At 36.9% G+C, this 25,618-nt stretch overlaps 2 protein-coding genes across 2 annotated transcripts in view; both read right to left on the bottom strand.

The window, feature by feature from the left end:
• LOC144235557 (E3 SUMO-protein ligase ZNF451) overlaps positions 1-22,455 on the bottom strand; it is an 86,255-nt gene extending 63,800 nt beyond the window's left edge. Inside the window, exons 1-3 of the mRNA XM_077769109.1 lie at positions 22,439-22,455; positions 21,859-22,243; positions 13,380-13,460 (exon numbers count right to left, since the gene is read on the bottom strand). Of these exons, the coding sequence (XP_077625235.1) occupies positions 13,380-13,460; positions 21,859-22,243; positions 22,439-22,455 (483 nt within the window). The remainder of the gene's footprint in view (positions 1-13,379; positions 13,461-21,858; positions 22,244-22,438) is intronic.
• LOC144235526 (uncharacterized) lies at positions 1,737-13,454 on the bottom strand. The gene is made up of 2 exons (XM_077769082.1): positions 13,380-13,454; positions 1,737-11,879 (listed from the first exon to the last, which is right to left on the bottom strand). The coding sequence occupies exon 2, from the start codon at positions 11,874-11,876 to the stop codon at positions 10,383-10,385; it is 1,494 nt and encodes a 497-aa protein (XP_077625208.1). The 5' UTR covers positions 11,877-11,879; positions 13,380-13,454; the 3' UTR covers positions 1,737-10,382.
• Positions 22,456-25,618: the final 3,163 nt, after the last annotated feature.

Genomic DNA, 25,618 nt, shown 5'->3' with positions numbered 1-25,618 from the left:
TACAGTTTTGATGTCAAACACTATTACTATTTTACAGCAAAAGGCATTTAGGTATAATGTACTTAAGATTTTATGTTTTTCCTTAAATACATATATGCTTTAAAAAATGATGAAGTACACATACTCATTTGTATTTTTAAGTGTGCTTAAATTATTAGGAGTATATTTAGCCAAAATAAAAATTGAAACTTAAAACTATTAGCTTATTCAGTCTAGACCTGACCTTCCTCTTTTCCTTTTTGGAATATAAATATAGAAAGCAACACTCTTTTATTTTTTTAAACTTTTTAAAAAATTTANGCCCGATGTGGGGCTCAAACCCACGAACTGTGAGATCATGACCTGAGCCAAAGTTGGACGCTTAACCGACCGAGCTACCCAGGCGCCCCCAGGAAGCAACACTCTTAACTTTCCAATGACCAAGGTAATTTCTCAATATATATATTTATTCACAAGAAAGCTAATAATGTCCCAAAAGTAATTTTAACTAGAACTTGAGTTTCACAGGTGGGGTTTCTTTTAAAATTCATCTACAAAAGCCTAGTTCCTGGACCATTCACTCTCAATCCATCAGTGTATTATAAGCCAAATGTCATTTACTTGCCAACTCCCCTTTGGTAGTTAAGAAATGGACCTGGTACTGAATGCTGAGAAAATGGGCTATAATCTGTTTTATAAAGCTTTTCTAAGGTCTCATGAACAAATCTTTTCAAATATTAAATACAGGAAAAATTTCCATTTTACTCTTCACTCATCTGCTCACCCAAAAGTTGAGCTTCCTACTGCCATAACTAGCTAAATCAGATTTCTAGAAATATTTGCCAAGATTAAGTCAAAGGAAATACAGGATTAAAAGAGTAATTCTGCTTTTTAAAGGCAATTTCTAGAAACAATACTGAATAAGGCCAGGCTTCACAGAAGAAATTATCATTTTTTAATAGTTTGTGGCATTATATCATTTTGGGGCTTTTTTATAATGAGCAACTGACATATTTTAAAATCACCACCAATCTCTAAAAAGTACTTTACTTCTTGAGTAACTATCAAATTTGGCATTATACAAAATTACTTTTTTTAATGGAAATAGGAATATAGGCAATGGAGCTCTCTGTGAAATGGACTAATTCTCACTCCTTACAGGGTGATGTAAGCCAAGGGAAAGCACTGTAAAAAGTTATCCAGAGAGGTGATCACAACAACCCAGTTCCCTATCTGACTCAACTAACACTCTTTTGGCTACAGAAAAGCCAGTAATAAGGAAAGATGAGCTTTGTAGGAGGTAGGGGGGAAGACTAGGGAAAGGGAATATAGAGAACAATCCAAGGGAAAGGTTTATTTGTTGTTACAGTATCCTTCCTCAACACCAGCTGGCACAAACTAGTCAGAGGGTCATTAACTAGAGAATGATTATTCTGGCCATTATCCTTATCTTCTGTAAGGGATCCCAAGTTTAATAAAAGCTCAAAGGAGCAATCAAATGTCAAAGTGTAATTAACTTTGCAAACCATATTATCTATCAATCTGACCAGTGCAATTAATTTTAAAAGAATTCCTGAAACAACTGCACTATTTCACACAAACTCAAATTTCAAAGCCTGCTTATTACTGCCCATCCTAAAGCCATGGCCCATAGTTCGGTCTGAAGTTTGTACTCCCAAAAGTTCTGTTTACCAGAAGACCCTTCTGCCCAACTTATGGCTCAAACCATACCCCAAAATAACATTTTGAAAAGCAACAATTTTTCTCAAGAATTTTATATTCAAATACAGAGAGAGCAGAAGGGATAAACACAGCAAAGCAGTACAATATTTATTTACCATCTCCAGCAGCAAAGCTTTGGAACCAGGAAACAACCCTTTTGTACAAAGCAATTATCTTCCCACCCCCAAATGGTTATTGTTTACAAATACAAAGTACATAGAACATCTGCTTTATATGAGCAAACTTAAAAACATACATACAGATATACCCCATTTTGTAAAGTACTTTATTCATTTAAGAAGGCTAGTACCACCAAACATGTTAAATTAAGATTCTTCTTCCTGTACTGTCTTTTGCGTAAACTGCCAATATCTTACTTATAAAAACCCCTCCTGGAAAGAATGACTGATTCTCCTTCAGCACAGGACCACAAACAAACAAACAAACAAACAAAAACTTTGGAACTTGGGGATTTAAAAATATCTCTGAAACTGCAAAGGGCAAGTTATAGCTTTAACCCTGAGTGCCACTGCTATACCTCTGGCACAAAAAGAAAAAGGATGAATTATGAAAAGAGAAAAAGTGACAAAGTGGCAACAAAAGAAACTCAAACCAGAGAAAAACAACAACAAAAAGTTGATAAAATGTGTGCTGCTGGAGATACCACTGGCACAAGGTTCACAGGTCTTTCTTCAACACAACACCTCCAAACTCCAATGAAGGAACATTTTTAGAAATATCTTCATTTTCTCCAAATCCACCCTCAAATTATCTATAAGCCAATGTACAGGGAAATTAGCCACATCTAGCTACACTAAGGACACAATGCCAATTAGAGGTCCTAAAGTATGCAACTGTATACCCATAATGTAACATTTCACTTCAGTGGCATCATCCTGTTCATCTTCAAAGTTGTTCTCTACCAGTGCCTCAGTTCTTTTTCACTGCTTGAGCTGTCTATCCCTGGGGCTGGAGGTGCACTGACCAAAAACCCTCCTTTGGCTCAGGTCAGGGAAGAAAAAGAATTGTTCCAGATGTCCATAGGTGACTATGGCACAAAGCGAACTCTAGACAGACTACTTCTATAACCTTACAATCAACAGCTATACAAACTTGGTACCCTTTGAATAGGTAGGAACCAGTACGCTTTCATGGATTATGTATCCGCTTTCTTTAGCTTCATCTCAATTGTGCCCCATAAACGCTGTTCCTTACAATTCTGAAACCAGATGGGATGTTACACATGCTTTTGTATACACTGATTCATCTCAATGCCTGACTACTGATTCTCCATTAGTCCAACTGTCTCTTATCTAATCATGTTCCAAACCTCAACTCAAGTATTTGCTAAGTAAGAAAAGCTTTCTTGATCCCTCTAGATGGCCCCCCTCTTTTGTTCCAACCACATCACAGGCATTCCTCTAAACAGGACAATTACACTGTACTGGTATTTCCTTCTCTTGAGAATATACCATCTCTTATGAACTCCCAGTACCCCCAGACCTTCCTCAGTGTCTGCCTTCACATAGAGATTGATAATGATAAAAGATTGTTGCCAACATAGACACAAAGTGACAAAACAGCATCCATCAAAAACTGTATACACCTACCTACATATCCTAGCTCTTCATTCTACATTCTTTTATTTCTTATTATCATGAGCATTTCTTAGCTTGCACTTGAGAAAAGATACTATTTTACTTTAAATATGCCTTTCAATGACTTAGTCCATTGATGGGCTTGCAATATAGCTTAATGGTTGAGCCTTAAAAAACTGTAAACAAGGGGAACATGATCTGATGACATGAACTATTACATGCTATTAAATATACATCTTAAAATGTACCTATACTTATACCCAATACCATCCCACAGTTACAAGATATCTACGAACGTGTGTACAAACAGCACAACTATGAAAGAAATCTATATTGGATTTTTGAGTTTTCAAAGTACTTCTGCACATTTCCTCATTTGAGAGTAGGAAAACTGAGGCTCAGAAAATAAATGACTTGCTAATACTCAGATCAAGGTCTCTGAATTTAAATACCATGTGCTTTGCCCCATTCCGCCTTCCTTCCTAGCCAATATCCTAAAGATGCCAGCAAAAAGAAAAAAAGAAATTTTAAGTGTGTATCTGAAACAAAACAGATAGAACAAAAAAGGTACGAAAAAACAAACAAAAAGAACTATGACTAAAATAATCACTGCTGAAAATGAATGGAATACATGAAACAAGCCAATCACCACGTATCAAGAACAATCAGTCCCACACAGTAAAAGTTCAATGGGAAAACTAAGAGGTTAGGGTTTCTCATCTGACAGGTGAAATGACCAGGAATTAGTTAATATAAGACATCAAATACTAAGGAATGAGAGTAAAACCATAAATAAAAAGTTTAGGGAAGAAAAAGATTAGTATATGTCAAATTAGCTCATCAGAAAAGCTAAGACTTTAGCAAAGCCTTGAAAAATACATAGAGACAGCATAGTATTATGCTGAATTAAGACTTTGGAGGAAGAGTCTATATTCAAAGCTGGGTTCCACCACTTGAGCAAGGTGCTTAATGATGTTTCATTTCCTCATCTGCAAAATAAGGGTAAATTTCTCAAGAATGCCTTGTAACTGCTAGCACACAGCCTAGTAAATGTAGGCTCTATAAATGAAAATTTTCTCCTCTACCTGCTTCTCAGGTAGGAAGACAATAGACTCAAGGCTATCAAGGTGCTTTCAAGATCTCAAAATATATTTTTGCTAAAGTAAAAAGGAGCTGTTATAAGCCATCAGGCAAAGATCAACATGCATGCAACTCTTGCTGAGAATCTAAATGAGGCTAATATAAAACTGACTATACTTGAACCAAAGCAGAAAGGAATGGACTGCACACCTAACAGCAGGATGTTTAATCAAATATGTTCCAAAAAAAAAAAAAAACCTGAAAATTGGAGACTATTTAGTGACTTGGAAAATGTTTTCCCCCAATTATCTACATCATTGTTGCCCCAAGAATTACAAGTGGTATAGATAAAAGGGATCACAAACATGATAGTTCTTATAGCATATTAGTGTTAAATACACACTAAGTAGTGTGAAACAGCCATCACAGATTAAAAAAAAAAAGTGGGAGTTAACAAGAGGTCTAATTGTAGCCCTTAAAACTGAATGACGTGACAGAGCTACTCTTATGGGCAATGAAAGAAAACAGAAAACATATGTTGATAACTCATGGGAAAAAATAGCATACTAAAGTAGGTCTTAATAAAAATGACTACTAACAACTCATAATAACACTTGAAACATTTAAGATCAAAGGAAAATTTAAAATATCACTAGATATAAAGCATTTACTTTCACTTCTACCAACGAATATACTTAGAATTATTAGAAAACTCAATACAACTTGAGAGATCTCCAAAGTCCTAAAAGAAAGTACAGACAACCTGAGAATTCTTGTTGAATTCTTAACAAGGCATCAAAAAATCCAAGAGACCATTTGAAATAGACATTTATCTCAATAAAACAGGTAAAGCCCTTAAGACCTAGAGAAAAACTAGTTAACTTTAAAATATACTATATGTCAGAGTTGTCCTAGAACTCCATGGTAATGGGTAAAATTTTTGAGAAGATGCAATTAACTGTAAACCATATGTAATAATACATTTGTGTGAAAACTATGCAAAATGAGAAAATACTACTATTGAATGAGAAGGCATTAAAAACTGATGAAAATTCAACAGCCAGAAAATAATAGTTCCAGAGACTGGACTGGCTACCTTTTTAAAAAAGGACATTAAAAGAGAAAACCAGAAAATCTCTTACAATAATGCTGAAGGCATTGTATTTAAGTATACAAATACAAAGCCACATCAAAATACTGGCTAGTATTTACTGGTAGAATAAAAAATATAATCTACATCAAAGAGATTAAGGGAAGATCAGACATCCTTCTAGAAAGAGGTGTTACATAAAGGAGATCAAATAAAGAATGAAATAACTGATATAACATCAAAAGGACATGGTTGGACTGTGATCACTTCCAGATACATTCCACTGGAAGGAAACATAACTTCCAGTAATGAGATAACTCATTGGTACCAAACACGATTATAAAAAAGTTTTCATTACTATAAAGTCAAGCAACAAAAAAGACAAAAGTAGTACAAAAATATTATCCCACTAATCAATAAGAAAAAAAAAGATTTAATAAAACAATATTTTCATCATTCATCCAGGAAGGGAAATTTCATAAAATAATTTTTAAATGGCTTACAAAACTCGTTATTTCTGGAAAAATAACTAAAAGATTTGCATTCAAAAGTGATCATTATCAGTTAAATGATAACTTCCACCTGTATATTTTAAGTGAAAAGTGGAAGGACTGATTAGTTTGTGTATCCACAAATGAAACTATACAGAATGGATCTGGCCAACAGAATGGCATGCATAAGATGTACACAGATATCACAATCAATCATTGGACTAGCCACTAACATTAAGAACGGAAAATGTCAAAACACGAGGAAACCTAAACAGTGCAAGTCTGGGGCAAAATATGCCTCATGTTAAAAAAAAAAAAGTTTCAATTATTGCAACTTTAAACTATTCCTACAAAGACATAGTCCATGATTTCTAACCTTCATCAGAATCCCACTGAATACATCCTCAAGAATAGTGAATGTAGCATTTCAGTCTACTTATCCATGTCATTTAACTCTGTATCCAATTTTATAGCTAGAAGGGATTCTGGATTGTGTCTATTCCAACCTCCTTGTTTTTAGTACCTGAGAGGTTATCCTGGATATATTGGACCCTTAAGAACATTATCAATCAGGTCACTTAGGTATTGTTCAGTAAATTATTAGTATAGTACTAATGTAATTACTAAATAGTATCCAAGTATCCTGAAAGACTTTATGCTCCCCTCAAAATGTCATTTTGAAGGCTAAGTAAATAAATGGAATTATAAAGAAGCTGCCATACAGTTAAATAAAGTTTAAACGCAATTACACTGATAAGGAAATTGTCACACCATCTAAAAACAAAGGATAAAGTGTCAGGAAATCTACTGCTTTTCCCAATGTCCTTGTTTCTTCTTACCAAGTAAACACTTCCACTTATCAAATATAAGTTGTGTCACCATGGCTTTGAACAAGGTTAGATATGAGACAAATGACTCATTCAGAAAACCTAGAAGCTGCAGAAAGAAAACAAAGCTGCCTTAAGGCCCAGGAAATTGAGCCAATCACTAAATAGCTAAAAAGAACTACTGTTAACGTTTCTTAAATAAAGGGGAAGGGGCATACTCTATAACCTTCTGAAATGGATCAACAGTGCTATAAAGAAAACAAATTAACATTCAGAAGGAGAGTACATTTAGATAGTGCAATTGTACAGATGATGAATAAACTACAAGATTTAAAAAAGTAACTGTACAGAACTCACATAAATACCACCAGTAACATATGCAGGACATCAAAATGTTAGGTTTTAAACAATAGGGTGAAATTTAAAAAGGCACTTCATATAACAATGGAAACCATTTCTCTGTACACAGTAACTGAAAGGAATCATATTGTCTTCACATATATTTTATGTCTAGCTGAGAAAAAACATTTTGAAGAAAAAGGATCATTAGACGCATCCCTTTTGAGAATACCAAATCACTTAATCTGCAATTATCCCAAAGCTTCCTGAAAACCTACAGATATTTAAACAGGTTCACCTAATGGAGAATTTTTGTGGCAGGCTCTGCACATGGCAGGCACAATATGAAAACTTATTATCTAACTGGGAGTTCCATATACTATCGGGGTTGTCTCCCTAGAACAAGTCCCAATTTTTAGTTTTTAACACCATCATCATTCAAGTATGCCAGAGAAAGATTTTTAAACAAACAAGTTAAGGATATTCTTTTGCAGTCAAGAGACTGACTAATCTATAGCTAAAAGCTGTTCCCATTTTACTACATTCTGATAATCCCACTCAACTGCCAAATCCAAATCTCTTTCAGAAGTTACTGATTCAATCAAAAATTTGGGGATTCCTCAATACCTTTTCACTTTTAGGAAAATTCTCTGGAGATGCTTGAGCATATCAACTGGAGAGTGGTAACGCAATGTTAACTTTATTACTGAGCAACATAAACAACACAAGAGAAAGAGAACAGCAATGCTGTTTTATAAAATATTTGAGGAGCTATACAACATAAATATAACGCTAGTGAACTGTATACTTAAAAATGGCTAAGATGGTAAATTTTATGTTGTCTTTTTTCTAACCACAATTAAAGACAAAAATTTAAAAGGAGGTGCACGTTATGTGGAAGTGCCAAAGTAGTTTTAGAGAATCTCATCTTCAGCTATCATCGTTTTTGGTTTGGATTTTCAAAATAAGAGTACCTCAAAAATCATCAAATTTGTAACCCACGATCTGATTCAGGGAAGGAAAGGGAGAAATAGACAAGTGGGAGCAGTTTAAAGTAGTCTTAGCTAACTGGGAACTATGTGTAGCCATATAGAGCAGTTCCAAGGTCTCTCTCTCCACGGAGTTCACCTGTGACTAGTCATTTCAAAAAAGCTATACAGTGCCATATCAAGGGCACATGAGACTGCTTAACTGATGTGACACATATCAAACTATAAAAATCTTTATGATTTCTTAGGCCCTTGCATCTTTTCAGTAGGTAAATGTTAACTCTAGATGTGACTTGACCAAATTTGCAAGAAGATCATCTCTATCAAGTCTACTGTTTTGTTTAAGCTTAATCTACAAATAGGACCAATAAAGTACTCTGAAATTATTTGACAAAATAAAATAACTTCTTCTAAGTAGGGATGTTTGCGTCTTCAACCTCTGTTGCATCTTCAACAATTAGGGAGAGGAAGAAAAGTAGTAAAAAGAGTACTGAATATAGTTACAATGGAGGGAGAATGAGCCTCAACTATTAAAAAATAGGGCACTCAGGAAAATGTTAATCACCACTGTGCAAGAACTATGGCCAGAAATAGAAACCACATGAACCCTAAAACAGTTATATTCTACTAACAGTAGACCCAAAATATTCTGATCAAGCAGATGAAAAAAATGCAGATGTTTTACAAACTAAGAAGTTACAAAATGTTAAGTCCATTAATAAAAAAAACTTTTTTTGGCTGCCAAGCAAATAATACTAGGTGATGTATTCTGACCCCTCAAATTTGACACTTTTTCCATTTTTGAAGTCATGCTGCAAAAACGAGGATCTAAGGGCTGGTATACTGTACAGCCACTGCCTTGAGATTAAAAAGATACTGTGGGATATACAATTGAGGTATCTGCTGCCAGTTCCAGAATCGTGAAGAACTATTAATGGAACCAACTCGGAGCAAAAAGTCGTCTCTCATGATTAAGAGTCTGACTAGAATAAGGGACCAATAAACCAAGAACATGTCACTGAAGTCTTATTTCAGACTTTTAAGAAATCATTAATGGATATTATCATTCAAATAGTTATCCAGAAACAGAACTGTGTGAGATGTTCTCTTTACTACATCCATAGTTATACTCTAACACTTAAGGATTCTCAATATCATCTAGTTTGATGACGTCCCTTTTTATTACAATAAGGGGACCAGATTGTCAGGCATGTATGGATTTCTCCTATAAGAGTTCAGATTTGCATGCCTGGATTGTAGAACATCCTTTATTTCCAGAGCACTAATGCACGAATCTTTTTTGTGTTTAGAGTGAATTATCAAGCTCAAAAAAAGTTGACTGTTTAGAAGGTAGGTTTGTTTAAGAAGGTCATCTTGGTGGAAGGCCTAGAATATCCTGAGAGAACACCATGATGGGTCTCACAGCTTGTTTACATCTGAGAAATTGACAGGTCAAAGACTCAGGCCATGATGATAACAGAGAATTCTTTCACATGTAGCTTTGAATGGTAATGACACTGTAGCCATCAGTCTCCATAAAGATTGTTAGTGTGAACATTTCTAGAGATGTTACAAGTAGGAAAGTTGTTTTCCAGCTGGTGTTCACAGTAGACCTGTAACATCTAGCCATCCCACTGGAAGCAAACTGGATTTGGCAAAATTTGATTTGTATTCCACTTCTTGACATAGAGTTGCATGGTTGATTGTGAAGTCTCAGAGAGCTTGAAGAATAGTACGGACTCTTGAGGAGTCAGATCGTCCTGACATAAACAGAGTACAACAGATTTGTCATTTTGTGAAGATCTGACAAGCCGAAGCCTGAACAAGGAAGCACTGATGACATAAAAAATGAAAGATTTGCCTCTGGCATTAGTAAACAGAGATTTAGTAGCAGGTTATTTCCAGACTTCAAATCTGCTAGTCCTCAGTTTACCAGTGAGATTTTCCTGAGGAACTGATCATTTATACTTTTTTAAGCACAAGAGGATTCAGATTCCTGAGTACCCTCCTCTGAACTTATTTTGGGCCAGAAATAATGGGTAAACATTTGTCCAACCCTACTTAGATGAAAGTCTCTACTGCCACGTGGCCAATAAAAGATGAGTCTCTAATTTCAAAAGTCTAGAATTAAATGTTAGCTGTGATAATTCCAGACATGCATGTAGTTTCTGAGGTGACTTCCTACCTGTAGATCCTGTTTGAGTGGGGAAGAATAAGTAAAATAGTTAGGATCTTGGATGACTACACTGTTGAATGCAAACAAGTTATTAATTCTTGTACCCATGGCGTTCTGGAGATTCTCCTTTTTTTCTGTATCTATAGGGGTGGTTTCGAGGTTTGTACCAATCTCCTTTGGAATATCCTCTACTGTGATAATGTACTTTCTGATCATGACTATAAAAGTACCGATGTTGGTTATAGTATTTGTTGTGGTCTCTATAATCATTTTCTTTTATACTATTTTCTTCCGCAACAACAGCATTTACATCTTGTCCAAAGAGGGAAGTACCATCAAAGGGCAAGTGTGAGATCTTCTCCTGGGTTTTCTTAGTGAGAGATGTAAGTCGGAGCCATGCTTGTCTTCTGTAGTCTATTGCCATTGCCATAACTCTGACTACAGAATCCATTATGTCCCTAGTAGTACAAAGCTGCCAAAGGCCAGCATCCATACCATCAGATATTATACATCTTGCTTTTCCACGATCAAACTCTGGGTCATGAACCAGATCCTCCATGTCTTCCCAGAGTTTACGCTGATACTGAGTCATATAGGCCATGTAGCTAGCAGCTCGGGCTGCAATGGAAGCAGCATGGTAGAATCTACAACCCATGACCTCCATTTCTTTTGAGGTAGAATCTAGAGGAGATGTTGTACTTCCTCTTTTGCTGTGCTCTAATGCTTCTACGATAGGGCCCTCGGCTGGTGGATTTGGTTGGAAAGGAGAGGTATCCTTGGCCACAGGATATACTCTGTGCCCCATGAAGGAAGAAGGATGGCAATCAGCAGGGTCTTTAAAAACCTCCGTGGTGGCAATTCTCAGAAGAGGATGCAATGGAGGAACCAAACGCTTCTTAGAGGTCACATAATCCGGTTTCCCTTCACACGATTCTGCTTCAGATTGTAACGTTACTCTCTTTATAACACCTCTTTGTTCCATTCTTTTCAAAAGACCTGTGAAACTAGACTGACTGGGGTCAGTTGGCTGCCCTTTGTCATCAGCTGAGGGAGACTTGCAGTCAGCTTCTTCATCAACTGTAGATAAATTTTCATCCTTGGAGGTGGAGATGTCCCATGGAACTGAAGAGTTCTCACTTGGCCTAGAATGATGAAATCTAAAACAGCTCCGAGACTGCAGATCACGTATTACTCGGGACATCTCAGCCACCTGTGTCTGAAGATAAAGGATGGCATCCTGTCCATTCTGTGAAGCTGAAGAAGACTCTACAGGTAAATCCTCCTTGACCTCTGAAGAGGCCAAAGATTCTTGGGGGACCAGAACTGGAGATGAAGGCAGAGTCTGATAATTTTGTGATGGTTTAAGTGTCTCTGTCTCAGAAATCTTAATATCTGAATTATTTTGATCATTTTTCTGGTTCTCCAATGGGTTCTCAACAGAAGAAGGTTGAGAAACTATCCTTTGTGGACTGCTGGTGCAACTCCCAGAGGAGGAGCTGCTGTCTCCAATGGAAAGAGGAACACTGCAGCTAGAGCACATTTCTGGGCGATGATTCTCAGAGGATGGCACCTTAGACTCAGGCATTCTCTGGGTTATCCACATGAACAAGAAAACCAAGGAAGAAAAAAAAATGCTTTTAATATGTTAACTTTCAAGTGCAGAGATGCATGACCAGTAAGTAGAACTCATTTTTTTTTCAATTATCATAATAACAATGAAAGATGCAATCCACTATACAGGTCAGCAAGGGGGTCATAGAAGTCAAATCCACAAGCTTCACTAACCCAAAACCCAATACCAACTACTGGCAATAATCTGGTACTCTATTAAAAAAAGAGAGTAAAAACAAGCCCAGTTCAATTGGTGCCATCTTAGCCTACTGCTCGGTCTCCTACTAGGACAAGAAGAGGTGGTGAGACTACTGGTGAACAATCTTTTGTTAAAAAATCCCATTCAATGTATAGAAGTCAACAAGTAGAAGCTTATAATAGTACAGAGAACTTGGGAAAAGTTCCACTTAAAACAAAAAAATATTTCTCAAAGTCCCCACTGCAGAGTCACTTTTGAGCCCTTTTAAAAATGCTCTCTTGTTCACTGTCCACGAATAACAAAACTTCCCAGTTGCATGGTCCTACTTTATGGTTTGTAGTTTCCAAGGAGCTTACACAATGTGTATTTGTTACCTCATTTTGTCCTCACAACAACCCTGTGAGGTAGGTATTATTCTTATTTGATAAAGAAATTAATATTAAAAGCCGCTTAATTGATCCAAAGCCACAGAATTACTAAGGAGTAAAGACTAAAACCTAGGCATACTGATTCCAAGTCCAAGTCTCAATCTCCTGTATCATAAAGCAAGTATTCTGGCCACCTTGAATAAGAGCAAGGAGTCTCTGACCCAACAATCCATCAAGAAAATAGCCCATTAATAGAATCTGGGCTAAGACAAATGAAAGACAAGATTGCTACAAAGGGCTCAGCTAGTTTGGTTCTCAGAGTAAGGGAAGTATTAGTTTAAGGGTCAAACCCACAACCAATAAATCACAGGTAAGAGAAAAAAAACTCTAAATATGTGAGGGATAGACAAGGTTAAAAGGAATGACGACTGAAGTACTATACCACCTATAACCCTTCCCCACATTCCATTTCCTAAAGGATCTTCTCATATCCTTTCTTCCAAGATAAAACAAACTTTCTGTGGCCACATGGTTCTGGAAGAAAAGGATCCAGTTATACATGGCACCTGAGGAGAGATAGGAAAGGAGAAGGGCACAAGGAGCCAAAAACTTGCAGTTTTTATTATTCCATTTCCCTTTTATCAGTTACCATCTTCAAGGCTTAGAACTTTCCTGTATCATGTTATCCTTTCACATCCTCACTGAAAGTAAAAAACAAAACTAGAGATAGGAGATGTTCTGGGCAAAGGACTCATTGGATACCTCCTATGGCTCATTCTACAGAAATGGGCCATTCTCTGAAGTACTACAGCTCCTAAACAAAGCCATCACTGACTGGATAAATGTCTTAAGACAAGGCCTCTTAAATGACTAAAGTGAAAGAAATGCAAATCAAATATAATGTACTTACATCACAATGGGAGGTGCTAGGTTCTTCATCATCACTGCTGATCAGATCAATGTATTCAAGAACAGGTCTTAATGGTCCTTCCTATGAAAGAATTGAACAAATTAGTAAGTTATATAGTTATTCAAACTAAATTAGTCATTTAAAACAATCACTATTTTTGTTGGAGGACTGGCAAGAATTCCTTTAAAAAGGAAGCCTATGGGTAGCAGAAAATAACCAGAACACAGAGAAAAATATTCAGAGTACATGAATAAAAAATGATGGTGGGGCGCCAGGTGGCTCAGTTGGTTAAGCATCCAACTTCGCCTCAGGTCATGGTCTCATGGTTCATGAGTTCAGGCCCCACATCGGGATGCTACAGAGCAGCTCAGAGCCTGGTTCAGATCCTCTGTGCCCCCTTCTGCCCCTCCATTGCTCGTGATCTCTTTCTCTCTCAAAAGTAAAAAATAAACATTAAGAAAAATGATGACAAGATCTAAAAGGAAGAGTTTAAACCTTGGTAGAATATTAAGACAGTGTTATTCTTTGGGGAAAGGATTATTTATAATAAAGGAACAGTACTACAAGGACATAGATATTATGACTCAATGCTTTTGAGATGGTTTGAGTATTAATTATGTTAGATAACCAAGCTCAAAAACACGGGGTTCTTTGACTAACAGCTTGGCTTTATCTCCTGCTCCTACAGTCAAACTTCAAATCTGATTCTTCATCCTCCTTCCAACCAAACTGACCGCATCATATATCAGGCCATGAATACTAGGCCTAAAAGCCTAGATTTTATTCCATAGGCAAGAGGGAATCAATAAATACTAAGATAAGGAAAACATGAGAGCTGTGCTTTAAGATTAATCACATAGACAAGTATGGAGAATGAGAAATGCAGGATAATTAATCAACTAATGCAAAAGAAAAGAAAAAAAACCAGCAAAGAGTGTTGTGGTATACCCACAAGAGAATACACGGGTATTAAAAAAAAAAAAAACCAGACTGGCTATTAAAAAAAATTCCAGCAATAAAAAGGAATCAAAGAAGTCCGTAAGGTTTCAAGCTTGAACAACCAGGTGGATACGACTGCCTTTAGTATAAATCTGGAATTCAGAAACAGGAAACTGGCACTCTTTTGGACATAGTGGGTTGATGTATCAGTGGCACACAAAGTTAACTGGCAAAGAACCGGAAATGCAGGGCTGAAATCGGGATGTACAAACATAGCTACAAATACAGATTTGAGAGGGGCTCCTCTAGAAGACAGAATTGAACTATGATATTGCTAACAAATAAAACAATGAGGAAAGAGATATAAGGAGGCTCTTGAGGAAATGCTGGAATTTTAGGACTCAGAAAAACTAAGAAGATAATCGAAGATTGGAGAAGAATCAGGAATGCATAAATTCAGAAACACTAGAGAAACCTCAACAAAAAGTTGTCACTGCTAACTGTAGTCAAAAACACTTGACAACCAAAAAAACTGCCACTGAATTCAACAAGATTTTTAAATGCCTGAGAACAATTTTCAAGAAAGTAGCAAGCATATAAAAACCAGGCTCTAAAATATTAAGTAGAACAGGAGGCAACAGAAATGCCTGGCTTGCTCAGTCAACATAGCATGTGACTCTTGATCTTGGGGCTGTGAGTTGGAGCCCCACAATGGCTGTAGAAATTACTTAAAAACAAAATCTTAAAAAAGAAAAAGAGGCAGTAAAGGCCATGAGTAAAGAATATTATTTTTAAAATTCTAGTATGTTGAGAATAAGAGAAAGGAACACAGGAAGAGAATACAGCTGAGGGAAAGGTTTCTTAGGATGTAGAAAGCTGACTGTGGGCAAGCCAAAGTGATATATTCAGTGGATAAACTAACAGAGAAAAGACTAGAGTCAGGAGACAGAAGCGGAGATCTAGTTTAATATCCTCTTGCTTAGAAGAGACCTTCAGTCTCAAACATAACTTGTTTCTCCCTTAGGCTACAACTTCTCCCAAAGCAGTAAACTGCTATCCTTGCAGATAGGTTTTATCTAAGCATTACAATAAAACCAGAGAGCAGAACTTCTGGACAGGGATCATGTAATAAGTAATTATGATTTTTGCCTGAGCTGTAAAAATTGAAGTTTAAAAAAATGTTTATTTTTTTTTAAACTGTTTATTTTTGAGAAAGAGCGAGAGAGCAAGAGAGAGAAAATGAATGAGCAGGGAAGGGGCAGTCAGAGAGGGATACAGAATCCAAAGCAGGCTCCAGGCTCTAAGCTGTCAGTGCAGAGCCCAACGTGAGGCTCAAACTCCCGAACCGTGAGATCATGACCTGAGCTAAAGTCGGATGCTTAACTGGAGACTGAGCCATGCAGGCACCCCCAAAAATGGGAAGTTTAGAAAAGAGGATATTCTCCAATTATGGTCAACAGAGATGAATCAACTACCTTAGGACTACAATCTACTACTGTTATTGTCAATGTTACACATTCAATCCAAGAAGGAAGTAGAATAAATAAAAACATGCTAGCTTCTCCTGTTCTAACACCTTAACTTTGGGCTGCAAGAAATATGCATTAGAAATTGTTATTACATGTCCATAGAAACAACCCACCAACAAAGTCTCCAGGTTACCACAAATACACAGAGGGAGGGGCAGAAAAAACTTCCATGAACAGAGAAAAAAGAGAGATGAAAGAAGGGAACAGAGTACAAAGCAAAAAGTAGAACAGGAAACACCCCCTCACCCCACTAAAACCCCCAAAACTCAGAAGAAAGAAAATGGTCACAGTAGGATTTAAAAATAGCTACAGAAATAGTAGAAAACAGCAGGAGCAGGAAATGATGAAAGACGACAATTAGACATTCACTACTAAGGTGAACCATTAGACTGATATGCAATCAATTATTCCTGAATTAGCGAAAAATGACAACTTCCTATGATTTACGCTATTACAAGACAAAAAACAACCAGGGTAGGAAATCCAAAAATGAGAAAAACCAAGAGTCAATTAGAATATTTATTCATTCACTCCATTTATGGAGTTGTAAGTGAAAGAATAGATGACAATGACATATATTTGAAACCACCAAAAAAGCAGAGGCTGAATTAAAAAATAAGAGAAGTATCCCCAAGGAAATTATTACTTATATGCAAATACTCTAAACTTTAGCTGTCACACTGGATAAGGAAAAAAATTCCACTGTAATGAACTTAAAGAGTCAAAACATTTTCGTATTCCTTTTATTTTACTACTGATCAATAACATTTGTCTTTGAGCCCTATACAGGAACTGTGTTAAATTTTTCATGTAAATGATTCCATTTAATCCCCAATTACTTTATAAGGTGAAATAGTGAACTATTAGTATTATTCCATTTAACAAATGAGAAAACTATGTGAGGTACACCTGATCCTCGAAATACAGAACCAGCTGGGTGGTCACTATAATTCTGAGATTAAGTTCCAAGTATACATACTACTTTTCTTTTTTTAAAGAATTTTCTTTTTAAGTAATATCTACATCAAAAGAAGGGCTCAAACTCACAACCCTGAGATCAAGAGTCACATGTTCTGACTGAGCCAGCAAGGTTGTGACCCTACCTGCTATTTTTAAATCAATCCCTTATTACCTAAGTTTTCAAGAGACTTTGTCTTCTTTCAAAAAGAGAAAAAGGACTTCTTCCTATTGTCCCCAAATCTGAATAACTCAACCACTAAGCAAAAAATAAGTTATTAATTCCTCAAAAGAATGGTTATTATATATGCCAAGAAACATTTCTTAAAATGTTTACAGTGACTGCCTATATTCTTAACAAGTATAATGCATGTTGTCCTCCAATTAAAGGCATTTTACTCGGATTTGCTCCATTCACTAACTAGTAAACCATCATTCTCATCATCCCATTTGTATCAGTAACAAAATCAAAGGATTCTACTCCCTAAGGCCACACAATTAGAGCAAGGAGCACAGGCACAACAGTTTAGTAACACAGCTGAATTAATATTCTAAATTGAAAAAAAGTTTTTTTAATGACACAAAAAGTTTTCATTCCTGTTACTGGAAAAATGATTCTCATACAAAACCAAACACCAATTACCTACTATAGTTGACCCTTAAAGAACACGAGGGTTATGGGCTATAACGTTCCCTTTCACCACATGGAGTTCAAAATCTACATATAGCTTTTGAGTTCCCAATGTGTAACTGCTAAAACCCTACTGTTGACTAGAAACCTTACTGATAACATAAGCAGTTGGTTAACATGTATTTTGTATGTTGTATATACTGTATTCTTACAATAAAGCCAAAAATATTAAGAAAATCATAAGGAAAACACATTTACAGTACTGTAAAAAAAAAAAACAAAACTACATACAAGCAGACCCACGCAGTTCAAATCCATTGTTCAAGGGCCAACTGGAAATGGAAAATAATGTTAATACACTAAGATACGGTCTGTAAGAAATGTAGTTTACTTGAGTCTAACAGAATATGAATTTGAGTACCAATGCAAAACTCCAATCTGAAACTTTAATAATAATGCATGTGGTATTTCAACAGATTTCCAGATAAAGGATCAGGGATATAGTTTACTTGTGCAGTCCTGCCCAGTTAAAAAATTCCAAATGGTTCCCAACTGTCACTTTAAGTTCAAATGTAGTCCACATTTCAAGATCTACACTACCTGGCCTACTCTTTCCTCTTCTACTTAAAAAAAATTATCTTCCAAAACTACACAGAATCTTCCCTGCTTTTCCATTTTGATGCCTTTCCTTACTTCTTTACAAAATGCTCTTTTAAATACAAATACTAAATGTTACCTAAACCAAAAATTCTGCCTTTATTTTTTTATATAGCTCCATGTACTTTTTAATAAAATAATTACTTTCTATTACAACTATTTATACAGTTCTCATCACTTTTATTATCTTTTACATTGAAATATGGACACTTACAGGTAGGATCTATTTCCAATTAATCTTTGTAGTTCTACAGTACTTACTTTATGACTTTGCATATCATGAGCTCCAACATTATTTTTATTTACTGAGCTAATTATAGGCCCAAGACACCCAGCGAAGGTACCTTCACATTTTTGTCCATGACTCTTATTTACTGCAGCAGTTAAAGTATTATCACTTGACCTACATGCTTCAGTAGTTACTTATGAAATTATACCTTGAATTCCTTTACTATTTCCGTATGTTCAATGGTTCTACATTATACTAATAACCTTGACTAAAACCTAAATCCCATGTGCTATTAGCAAGATTACAATAGGTTGCCTTTCTATCTCAAGCAGCACTATGAAAAATCATGTCATCAGCTCTTGGCTAAAATTGTTTTCTGGGAGTAAATTAAATAAAATACATGCAGTTTCAAAGAGAGACAGAAAGATGGTGGCTGAAAAGGGATAAGAAAAATATTCTCCTTTTTCAAAAGCTTGGGTTAACACCATTTTACTCTTATGAAAGACCTACATTAGTACCAGGTTTCACTAACTGAAGTAAATCTGAGGAAGAATTTCACTTGTACAGAAAAAAGATGAAAAACAAAAATACCATAGAGCATCTGTTTTGTAGAAAGCCATTACAAAGGCGGCATGCAGCCCAAGCAGCGAGAATAGCACTGCCAAGCTGCTTGCTTCCTTGTGAACTAAACTCAGCATTTCACTGCCATAGCTTTGAATTATGTCTGTAAACATCTGTACCTTATCTCAATTTATTTTGTGCATCCGTTAGCAAGATGGGTTTTAAGGTATCAGAAGAGCCAAAAAGAGGTTATTTTGGGGGTCTAGAAATGCTGAAAATTTTTCCATATAAGTTAATGGTAATTGCTTCTTTGCTTTAGGCCCTCTTAGCTTATCAAGTTTTCATAGGTTTCAAATGTTTCTTCTCTACAATAGCTGCGAGTGGTGGAGATATACCTGTACTACTAACAGAAAATGAGGGCAAAATCCTTAAATAAAAAGTTTCTGTTACGGTAACGTTCTGTTTGAGACCACATAGGTACTGGCTTTGCAAAAATCAAACAGTACACTTATAAACTGTGCAGTTCTCTGTATGTACAATTCAACAAAATGCATCTCTACATCCCTATTATTCCTTTCCTTCAGCATGCAGTTTGGTTTTAGGCTCTATATTTTGGAAACCACTGAAAGACTGCTATACCACCATGTGGATTAAAAACGGGAAAATTAGATTAATGAACATGAATTAAGAAACAACATCATGATGCAATTTTTTTTATCTGAAGAAATCCTAAGGAGAGAACAATTTATTATCTTTATTGGACAAGCATCACCTAAAGGAGTCAAGGATAAGATTAGTTTACAGATACAAGTAGAAGGTTCTATCTCAATTTATTTTAAAAGAGAATTAAGGTATCATTAGCGATCATTTAAATGTTATCACTAAAAATATGGAAGCAATGTTTTTAATAGATCTAGTACTATAATTGTGCTTAATATATATAATTAGTTTGCATCTCCATTTGGAACTATCAGAACTTTGAACCTATATTCATCAAAAGGAATAAATACAAGATGTTGTATCAAGGTGCACATACATTATATTTTATAATTTTTTTTAAGAAGTTATGTTCCTTTTTAAATTTTTTTAAATGTTTTATTTATTTCTGAGAGAGAGAGACAGCGTGAGCAGGGGAGGGTCAGAGAGAGAGGGAGATACAGAATCTGAAGCGGGCTCCAGGCTCTGAGCTAGCTGTCAGGACAGAGCCCGACGTGGGGCTCGAACCCACGAACCGGGAGATCATGACCTGAGCCGAAGTCTGACACTTAACCGACTGAGCCACCTAGGCGCCCCATATTTTATAATTTTTTAAGCATTTGTTTTGAGAGAGAGAGAGCGTGAACAGAGGACGGGCAGAGAGGGAGGGAGACAGAATCCGAACCAGGCTCCAGGTTCCATGCTGTCAGCACAGAACCTGACATAGGGCTTGAACTCACAAGCCATGAGATCATTACTTGAGCCGCAGTTGGACGCTTCACTGACTAAGCCACCCAGGCACCTCTGTACTGTATATTTTTTAATCTTGATGCAAAGATATAACAGATTTTCTACATTTAAAATTAAAAGATTTAAAAAAATGTTTTAATGTGTTATTTATCAAAGAGAGAGACCGAGCGCTAGTAGGAGAGGGGCAGAGAGAGAGGGAGATGCAGAATCCAAAGAAGGTTCCAGGCTCTGAGCTGTCAGCACAGAGCCTGATGCAGGGCATGAACCCAAGAACCGTGAAATCATGACCTGAGCCAAAGTCAAATGCTTAACCAACTGAGCCACCCAAGCGCCCCTAATTTTAAAAGAATATTTTAAAAAATAGGGTATTTTAAACTCAGCTTAATACATTATTAAGCTTAAGTCATACACATGCTATATTACAATTTTTCATTCTACAAGTAACAAAAATTTTTTTCAAATCTTATTTTTATAAATTCATCTGTGATTCTCAATGCAACGCCCATCGTTTATAAAGTATGTCACTCTTTCACATGCACAAGTATCAAGATAAATATTCTCCAGACACCAATATTCAGGAACAACGTGAAATATTTGTCTGAAGAAGCCACAGAATCCTGTTACCAACATACTTCAGTTCACAGTCAGGGCTTCTGGGTGGCTGAGCTGGTTAAGCACCCAACTTTTGATTTCGGTTCAGGTCATGATCTCACAGTTCATGAGATTGAACCCGGCAATGGGCTCTGCACTGACAGCACAGAGCCTGCTTGGGATTCTCTCTCTGCCCCTTTCCCTGCTCCTGTGCTCTCTCTCAAAAGAACTAAACAAACATTAAAAAAAAAAAAAAAAGAAAAAGAAAAAGTACACCTGAAGCTATTGTAACACTTTATGTTAACTACACTGGAATTAAAGTAAAAGGACAAAGGGCACCTGGGTGGCTCAGTTGGTTAAGCATCTGACTCTTGATTTTGGCTCAGGTGAGGATCCCACAGTTTGTGAGCTCAAGCTGCACACCAGGCTCTGTGCTGATAGGGTGGAGCCTGCTTAGGATTTATTCTCTCTCTCTCTCCCCCTCTCCCTATCGTGTGCAAATATGCACGGTCTCTCTCACTTTCAAATAAAATAAAAGGAAAAAGTACCATATGCACTGGCAATGGTGAAGACAGCCAAATAAATGATCTTGTGAAAGACTCAATAAACCAATTAAAGACAATACAAGGACGATATCATCACAATGGCCCTAATGTTGGGGTATGTAGAGAATATCAGTTAATAACCAGCTTTGCAAAGTGTCCCAAACCAACAAACGTTAATACATTTCAGATACTCTATTAAGAAAAATTATATACTGTTCACAGCAAACCTCAACTAACTACAGTACTCAAAAAAACAGTTGAGAGTAGAAGTCTTCTCTAGCTAACTATGGTACTACTTTAAGCTGAGCCTTTGAAACTCTACAGTTTTGGGTAAAAATTATTCCCAAATATGTCATAACCTCCCCGCCTCCCTTTCCCTAAACCAAGGACTTACAAAGCNCCGCCGTCGCTGCTGCCCCGACCGCCGTCGCTGCCACGACTTCCCTTCCCGCCCAGCACCGCTGCGCGCCGCCGTGACCCGCCCTTGCGTGAGCGCCGACGCCGCCGACGCCACCGACGCCGCGGGCGGAAAGAGGTGCGAAACCGCTTCAAAAGGAGGAGCGGCCGGCTCTGGCCCGCTATCCCCCGGAGCCTGTTTCGCACAGTCCCGGCCGGCCTTCTCCGCGCCGCGCAGGAAGCTGGGAGTTGTAGTTCTATTCCCGCCCGAGAGGATCCCGGCGTTGGTAGAAAAGAGCGGAAAAGGACTCCAACGCCTGGCGCACACATTTTGCCACGCTGACGTCAGCTGCAGCTTTGCGGAGCAGTGGGCGGGCTGGGTTCTGTTTTATAGTGAAAGGCAGGAACGGTTTTGTGGAGTGTTTGCAATTGGATATTGTGTGGGTGTGAAGTTGAAGCTCACCGATTTCAGTTTGGGCCTAATGGCGTATAATGGGGTCTACNTTTGCGCCGGGCCCAAACTGGAGATTTATTTGAATTTTGAGATACAGAAACCCGAGTATATTAATATTACTCACCTGTTCTCTAGCTTCATTCTCTCAGCCACATCATGTATTAATATACTCGAATAGTAAAATTGAGGACCAGAGCTCGTCTCCAGATTGGCCTGAAGAAAACTGGCAAAGCAGGAGAGCGCCAGGGAGCCGAGGCCTAGCTAACCATCATTAGCTCTAGACCATAGAAAACATGTGCTGTTCAAAGATATTCTCAAATACTACCTTACTAAGCTAGCTTACCTTTTCTTTTTTCAATGTTCACACTCAAAAAGCACTCTACAATAGTTCACTCACGTTTACTTGTGTGGTTTTTCTCACTCTAATGTCTTAAAAAATGTCTGGCCTTTTTTTTTCCCCACACCAACAATTTTGAAAAGAACTTTTTAAGTCGGAAAATTCTTTTAAATTTTCAGATGCCTATTTTTGCCTATGTTGAAACCTATTTATATCTATAGTAAGTATTCTTGGTATTTGTTATTTCCTGCTTTTCCAGCAAGTGCTTTATGACTTCATTTGCTTTTATGCTTAAGTTTGAGAATTCTCAAAGAAAACTGACAATGAGAGAGACTGGTTACAGGTAGGAGTTAATGGGAAAAAGTCTTGAAAAACAAGGTTTCTGCTGTGGGTAGAGCTCATACTCTTCAATTCAGTGGTCACTCCAAGGCTTTATCCTGAGGACATACTTTAAGAAAATATTTATGCAAAATATTTATGACAGATTTGTTTGTAATAGAAAAATTGAAAAACATTTAAATGTCTAGTGATTAGGAAATGGTTAAACTCTGGCATGTATTCTACCAATATAATTCTATATTGTTTTTATCTCCATTGAAAATATTTAGCTAAAATTTATAAAATCCTGTTTTTCAAAAATGCAAGATATGTAATATGATCAGAACCATGTCAACAGCCAAGAAAACCATGCCTGAAATAGAAAAACTACTTAATCATTAATAGTAATCTTTTCTGGGTAGTTAGAACTATGTGTTTTTAAGAAAATCCTTTGAAACACACTAACAGAAGATTAGAGACATGCCTATAGTTACCACAAAACCACGTTTATTTAGCTTAGTGTAGCAAAGGAGAAGAAAGCATAAAAAAAGCGTATGAGTCTCTCAATGGGCAATTTTAAGGCCAGTGTGTGAAGTAAGGACTGGTTAGATTTGGAAAAAGCAGAGTTGTTTGCTGAATGGTTCTGGGTTCAAAATGGACACTTTTTAACTATGGGGAAATGTTTTGTATGACTTTTTTTTTTTTTTAAATGTTTTACTGGGCCGTGGATCCATTATTTTGCTTTGAGTTTAGATTGTGAAGGGAGCCTATCACTGGTTTTGATAACTCCTCTAATTTAGTTTTCTTAGACTGTATCCTAAGAAACATAAGAATAGATATTTAGATCTACATCAGTGACATTACTTTGATATTATTCTTTCAACCCACAATTTAACAAAGAAGTTTAAGCTTCAACTTTTGTTTTCATCAGTTTTTTTTAAAGTTTGTTTATTTTGAAAAAGCTCAAGCAGGGGAGGAGGAGAGAGAGATGGGGACAGAGGATCCAAAGCTGGCTCTGTGCTGACAGCAGAGAGACTGATGCGGGGCTTGAACTCAAGAACTATGGGATCATGACCTGAGCTGAAACTGAGTTGGTCCCTTAACCAACTAGAGCCACCCAGGCGCCCCAGTTTTCGTCAGTTTTCTATTAGCTTGCTTTTTTTGTTGAATGATTGTTTATAGAACCATCTGTCTGAATACTGGTTGCACATCAGCACTTAAGATTCTGGAGACCTGGTTCTTGACTAAGAGAATGCCACAAGAGGCAAATTAAATGCATTAAAAGGCTCAAACCCTCAATGAGAATTATACAGTATTTTCCTAAATCTGAAGAAAGGGGAAGTATCTTGAGCCTGTAATTTACTTAAGGAGCATTCAACTTGGGGGGCGCCTGGGTGGCTTAGTTGGTTAAGCGTCCGACTTTCGCTTAGGTCATGATCTTGCGGTTCGTGGGTTCGAGCCCCGCGTCGGGCTCTGTGCTGACTGCCAGCTCAGAACCTGGAGCCTGTTTCAGAGTCTGTGACTCCCTCTCTCTCTGACCCTCCCCTGCTCACAATGTCTCTCTCTCTCTCTCCTAGAAATAAATTTTTAAAAAAAAATTTAAAAAAAGGAGCATTCAACTTGGGCAAAAGAATTCATGTATACACAGCACCAAATCTTACTGTCCTTTAGTAAAAAGCACAAATGCTTCCAGGGCAATTCTGTTATTAAGATCATGTTCGGTTTGGATAAAATGCTCTGGTTTTAAGATCTGGCAACTGAATGGTCTCTTCAATAATTGCTAATAAAGAAATGGATTTATAGGCATTTATTCCAAAACAGTATTCTTCAGGGAAGAAGATGGCTCTTAGAAGAAGTTGATGTAATCATTTCCTGGGAGTTATGGGAGCAGAAAAAGCATTTGGTTCTGAAAAGGGTAAAAAGACCAGCCCATAGGTCTGAAAGTGCAACTTCTTTGTTCCTGTCAGATCTAGAATTCTGTACCAAGTGTTGCACATAAGGAAAAGAAGGCTGTTGGAGCACAGACCAAAAGAGGGTTGTTCATTTGTATGCTTTATTCAGAAGTACAAGCCACTTTTGTCATTAAAGCAAGCTGTAACATTTACTTCTTTAGCAGGTGGACATTTCTGCCTTCAAGCAATGATGTATTTGCCTGTATGAGGAAACTGGGGAGAGTAGTTTTTGATACCATTATTACACATTTTGAGTAATTTGCAAAACTTCCTACCCCTTTGTAGTACTATTTGGAGGATCATTATTCACTGTGTTTGCATCATAGTCACATTATTCCTCCATGGAAAGCCAGTGAACAAAACTTACAATGGTTCAGCTTGTAGTGAGTCACGGGTTTTGAAAACACCATAGACAACCAAAAGTATTAAAACTGCTTTTTATTCAATAAAGGAATTGGTCTTGTTGCACCAAGTGTAGATATAATTGTTAACAATCTTGCTGGCCAGGCATAAGTATTAAGATCTCTCTAACTTCTATGATAATATAATGTACATGTTAGAATAGTTGTCTATTTACTGAAGAGCACCTGTGGAGGAATTTAAGGCATTTTTAATATTTGTTTCTTCACACAAGCTAAAGGAGAATGAAAAATCCTAAGCAGGAGCAAGACAGCTCTGTATGATTTCACGCTTAAAG

Source organism: Crocuta crocuta, unplaced genomic scaffold (assembly GCF_008692635.1).
Source record: "Crocuta crocuta isolate KB4526 unplaced genomic scaffold, BGI_CrCroc_1.0 scaffold205, whole genome shotgun sequence".
Taxonomy (NCBI): domain Eukaryota; kingdom Metazoa; phylum Chordata; class Mammalia; order Carnivora; family Hyaenidae; genus Crocuta; species Crocuta crocuta.
Note: the sequence above shows the minus strand (reverse complement) of the source record. Positions and strands in the feature narration are given on the sequence as shown.

Excerpts from the sequence above, each read along its gene's own strand:
- LOC144235526 (XM_077769082.1), bottom strand. The coding sequence starts at position 11,876 with ATGCCTGAGTCTAAGGTGCCATCCTCTGAGAATCATCGCCCAGAAATG.